Source organism: Ochotona princeps, chromosome 32 (genome assembly GCF_030435755.1).
Source record: "Ochotona princeps isolate mOchPri1 chromosome 32, mOchPri1.hap1, whole genome shotgun sequence".
Taxonomy (NCBI): domain Eukaryota; kingdom Metazoa; phylum Chordata; class Mammalia; order Lagomorpha; family Ochotonidae; genus Ochotona; species Ochotona princeps.
The window spans coordinates 14,012,722-14,018,413 of record NC_080863.1 but is presented as its reverse complement, the minus strand read 5'-3'; the positions used below and the strand labels follow the sequence as shown (position 1 = coordinate 14,018,413).

Below are 5,692 nucleotides of genomic sequence, written 5' to 3'. Positions count from 1 at the left end.
CCGGTGAATTTGAATTTTGTATTTGAATTTTGTTTGTGCCTGGAGGACGCTCCAGGACTAGTTTGCGCCTGGAGGACGCTCCAGGACTAGTTTGGAACCGGGGAAGAGCGAGTTTATCTCGTCCCCGGAGGTCGTGCAGAGGCAGGGCGCCCCTCCGACCATTTGTATTTGGAATTTGTATTTGGAATTTGTATTTGGAAGGAGAATTTGATCGCGCGATTGTTTTGTCTTTCGTTAGTTTGTTGTGTGCTTTTGTGTTGCTGCCCATTGTGTTTAGTGTTTTAAGTTCGATAATGGGACAAGCTTTGGTTACTCCCTTGAGTCTCTCCATTGATCACTGGTCAGAAGTCCGGGGACGAGCCCGAAGTCTATCTGTAGAAGTTAAGAAAAAGGAATGGAAGACCCTTTGTTCCTCCCAATGGCCCGCCTTTGGAATCGGGTGGCCGCCGGAGGGCACCTTTAACCTCTCTATTATTTTACAGGTGAAAGGTCGCGTATGTGACACAAGCCCGGGAGGTCACCCAGACCAGGTTCCCTATGTAGTTACCTGGGAGAGTCTAGCTACAAACCCTCCTAGTTGGGTAAAGCCCTTCGCGGCTGTTGATGCTAGCCCACGGCCGCCACCCCTGCCTTCACCTATCCCTTTGAATCCCATTCCCTCAGCTCCCCTGATAACGTCTTCAATCTGCCCGCTACGAGAGACGGACACCAACCGAGGAAAGCCGGCGGTCCTCTCCGATGGTGGTCAGGAAGACCTTCTCCTATCATTAGAACCTCCACCTCCCTATCCCCACAGGCCTACTGGAGGCCACCCAGTTGCAGAGCCGGCAGTGGCGCCAGAAGAAGGAGCTGTGATGCCTGACTCCACCATACCAGAGGAAGCGCAGGGGCGTAGATCACCGATACCCACGCGGCTCCGGCTGCGTCGGGAGAGGGAAGGGGGGAGAGAGGAGGAAGAGGGAGCATGGTCATCTCAGCTATTTCCCCTCCGGGCCGTAGGAGAACAGATGCAGTACTGGCCTTTTTTTTGCCTCGGATCTATACAATTGGAAAACCCATAACCCCCCCTTTTCTCAGGATCCGCAGGCTTTAACAGGATTAATTGAGTCTATTTTGCTGACCCATCAGCCCACGTGGGATGATTGTCAGCAGCTCCTGCGGACACTACTCACTACAGAAGAACGGCACCGAGTACTTTTGGAGGCTCGGAAGAACGTTCCTGGAGCTGATGGGAACCCGACTCAACTCCCTAATGAGATAGATGCTGTGTTTCCTCTCAATCGACCGGACTGGGACCACAATACGCCTGCCGGTAGGGAGCGTCTCCGTCTTTACCGCCAGACTCTGTTAGCGGGTCTCAAGGGCGCTGGAAGGCGACCCACCAATTTGGCCAAGGTAAGGGCAGTAGTACAGGGGGCAGAGGAAACCCCTGCGGGGTTTTTAGAAAGGCTAATGGAGGCTTACCGTATGTATACCCCTTTTAATCCGGCTAGTGAAGAAAGAGAGTGAAGTTATAATGGCATTTATTGGACAGTCGGCACCGGACATAAGGAATAAGTTGCAGAGACTAGAGGGATTGCAGAATTATAATTTGCAGGATCTAGTTCGGGAGGCTGATAAGATATACAATAAGAGAGAGACTCCCGAGGAAAAGGAAGAAAGGTTAAGGAAGTTACAAGAGGAGAGGGAGGACGAGAGAGAGAAAAGGCGTAATCAGGAGTTAAGTCGAATCCTGGCCACTGTAGTGCATAATAGACCAGAAACAGGGAGGCAGATCAGGAACCAGGGAGATGAAAGGCGGCCCCGGTTGAGCCGAGATCAGTGTGCTTACTGCAAAGAGAAGGGGCATTGGGCCCGAGAATGTCCCAAGAACTCACGGAACCCCAAGAAGATGACCCCCGTGCTGGCCCTTGGAGATTAGGGAAGTCGGGGCCAGGACCCCCCCCCTGAGCCCAGGATAACTCTAACCGTGGGGGGACAACCAGTCACTTTCCTGGTAGATACGGGAGCGCAGCACTCCGTGTTGACTAGCACGGGAGGGCCTATGAGTCATAAGACTTCTTGGGTACAAGGAGCTACTGGTGGAAAATTTTACAAGTGGACAACTGAACGGCGAGTAGACCTCGCCACAGGGACTGTGACACATTCATTTCTACATGTACCGGAGTGTCCCTACCCCTTGTTAGGGAGAGATTTACTATCAAAAATAGGGGCGCACATCAAGTTCCATGAGGGTGGAGCTTCAGTTTCCGGACCCAGGGGAGAGCCCTTGTACCTCTTGACCTTGAGAATAGAAGATGAATATAGATTGCATGAGAAGCGCCCCCCCGGAGGGCCTGTCCCTTCCTTGTTGCTGAAAGAATGGGTGGAAAGTTTCCCCAATGCCTGGGCCGAGACGGGAGGGGTCGGGTTGGCGATCAACCAACCACCCCTGGTGATCAACTTGAAACCCACGGCTTCTCCAGTGGCTATCAGGCAATATCCGATGTCGAGGGAAGCATTCCAGGGCATCAGACCGCATATACAGAGACTACTACAACTAGGCATCTTGGTGCCCTGCCGTTCCCCGTGGAACACTCCTCTATTGCCGATAAAGAAACCAGGGACAAATGATTACCGACCTGTCCAAGACTTAAGAGAAGTTAATCAGCGAGTCGAGGACATGCATCCAACTGTCCCCAACCCATACAATCTTTTAAGCTCCTTGCCCCCGTCTCACACCTGGTATACTGTAGTAGACCTCAAAGATGCCTTCTTTTGCTTAAGACTATGCCCCCAGAGCCAGCCATTGTTTGCCTTCGAATGGAGAGATCCGGAATCTGGGCTTGCTGGGCAGCTGACATGGACCAGATTGCCACAAGGGTTCAAGCACTCCCCCACCATTTTTGATGAAGCCCTCCACCGGGACCTGGCTGATTTCCGCATACAACAGCCTGACCTCATCCTTTTACAGTATGTAGATGACCTTCTCCTTGCTGCTCCTTCCGAAGAATCTTGCATACAAGGTACGAAAGCCCTTCTAAAAAGACTCGGAGAGTTGGGATACCGAGCCTCTGCTAAGAAGGCCCAACTATGCCAGACCAAAGTAACATACCTAGGATATGTCCTAGAAGGAGGACAGAGATGGCTGACAGAGGCTAGAAAACAGGCTGTGTCCTCAATACCTGCTCCCAAAAGTCCCAGGCAGCTGAGAGAGTTCCTGGGAACTGCAGGATTCTGCCGACTCTGGGTACCGGGATTCGCTGAGATCGCAGCCCCCTTGTATCCCCTAACCAAACAGGGAACAAAATTTCTATGGGAATCGGAACAGCAGGAGGCCTTCGACCGCATCAAAGAAGCCCTCTTGAAGGCCCCGGCACTGGGACTCCCTGACGTAACCAGGCCGTTTAATCTTTATGTGGATGAAAGGAGAGGAATTGCAAAAGGAGTCTTAGTACAAGCATTGGGGCCATGGAAGCGGCCAGTGGCCTATCTCTCTAAGAAACTTGATCCAGTCGCAGCGGGGTGGCCCCCATGCCTACGAATGATTGCTGCCATAGCAACTCTGGTTAAGGACTCTGGCAAGTTGACCCTTGGCCAGCAGATCACTGTGATCGCGCCACATGCTGTGGAGGCCATAGTCCGGCAGCCCCCTGACCGATGGTTAACTAATGCTCGAATGACGCATTACCAGGCATTGTTATTAGCCCCAGAAAAGATACGGTTTGGCCCTGCGGTCGCCCTGAACCCTGCCACGCTCCTCCCAGACCCTGGAACCCCGGGAGATGTTCCACACAACTGTCAGCAAATCCTTGCGGAGGTACACGGAACACGAGAGGACCTCTCTGATCAACCCATGCCAGATGCTGAGGTAACGTGGTTCACCGATGGGAGCAGTTATGTGGTGGATGGGAAACGACGGGCAGGGGCTGCGGTGGTAGACAATGAAAAGACTATTTGGTCAAGTGCCCTGGCACCGGGCACTTCAGCTCAGCGGGCAGAACTAATAGCCCTAACCCAGGCCCTGAAGCTTGCAGAAGGGAAAAAGGCTAATATTTATACTGACAGCCGCTATGCCTTTGCTACCGCACATGTGCATGGGGAAATATATCGAAGAAGAGGATTACTGACGTCAGGGGGAAAAGAGATAAAGAACAAAGATGAAATTGTAGGACTCTTGCAAGCATTGTTTCGCCCCAAGAAAATCAGCATTATCCATTGCCCTGGGCACCAGAAGGGAAATGACCCAACAGCAAAAGGAAACCAATTGGCAGACTCGGCTGCTAAACGGGCAGCTGAAGAGACTCAGACATTAGTCATGGTAGAGACCATTGTTCAAAAACCCGCTAACTCAGATGAGACTACAGTCCGACAATTTGGGACCCTAAAATATACCAGCACAGACGAAACCCTGATACAACAACATGGAGGGGAATGGGACCCCAAGACAAGGACTTGGAAGTGCGGAGATAAAGTCGCTTTACCTCTTAAAAATTCAAAGGAAATAGTAAAGCATCTACATCAACTTACACATTTGAGTCGCAGAAAGATGCTTGCCTTACTAACTAAAGAAGAGTGCCCCTTCCACATTCTCCGTCTGCCTGGTTTAGTTCAAGAGACTGTAGATCTTTGCAAACCATGCGCACAGGTAAATGCAGAGAGACTCAAGCTCCCCCCTGGGGCGAGAGCACGGGGTCATCGTCCAGGAATGTGTTGGGAAGTAGACTTCACTGAAGTCCGTCCAGGTATGTACGGTTATAAGTATCTTCTAGTTTTTGTGGACACCTTCTCTGGGTGGACGGAAGCGTACCCCACCAAGAAAGAAACGGCACAGGTGGTGGTAAAGAAGATCTTGGAAGAAATATTCCCTCGGTTTGGACTGCCACAGGTACTTGGGTCTGACAACGGGCCGGCCTTTGTCTCCCAGGTAAGTCAGATGATGGCCAGGGTTTTGGGGATTGATTGGAAATTGCATTGTGCCTATAGACCCCAGAGTTCAGGACAGGTAGAGAGAATGAATAGAAGCTTAAAAGAGACCTTGACCAAATTAGCTTTGGAGACTGGCGCTAAAGACTGGGTGCAGCTCCTACCTATGGCGCTTTTTAGGGCCAGAAACACGCCGGCCCATCATGGACTCACTCCCTTTGAAATTTTGTATGGGAGCCCGCCTCCCGCGGCTTCCTTGTGTAGCCTTGACCCGGTTTTGTATCCTAACCCTCCTGCTTTACAGACTCATCTCCAGGCTCTCCGTGTGGTGCGAGATCATATCTGGAAGCCCCTTGCGGAAGTCTATCGAGACAAGGAAGTGCCGTCCTGCCCACACCCCTTCAAGGAAGGTGACCTCGTGTATGTGAGGAGACATCAGTCAAAGACCTTGGAGCCACGTTGGAAGGGGCCGTATACCGTCCTCCTCACCACTCCCACCGCCTTGAAAGTGGACGGCATCTCCGCCTGGATTCATGCGTCGCATGTAAAGAGGGCACCACCCCAGGACCCAACTGACTCCCCCTCCACTGCAGAACCACCACTTGGAGCCTGGAAAGTACAACGTTCCCCAAATCCACTTAAGCTAAGACTTTTAAAAGTTTAAATTTTGGTCTCCGTGTGCTTTTCACTTGGACATTCCCCGTGCCTACTATGCCAGCTCAGCGGAAGAATTCTAATCTGTCCAGGCATTTTCATTATTGTGAGACTGGCTTTTTACACAATGTGA

General features: G+C 51.6%; 1 protein-coding gene across 1 annotated transcript; it reads left to right on the top strand.

Annotated features, from left to right (window-relative positions):
• Positions 1–1,007: 1,007 nt before the first annotated feature.
• Positions 1,008–4,881, top strand: LOC131478387 (uncharacterized). The gene is given in 4 exon segments (XM_058657441.1): positions 1,008–1,022; positions 1,024–1,496; positions 1,498–4,826; positions 4,829–4,881. Coding segments are annotated over 4 exon segments (3,870 nt in total).
• Positions 4,882–5,692: the final 811 nt, after the last annotated feature.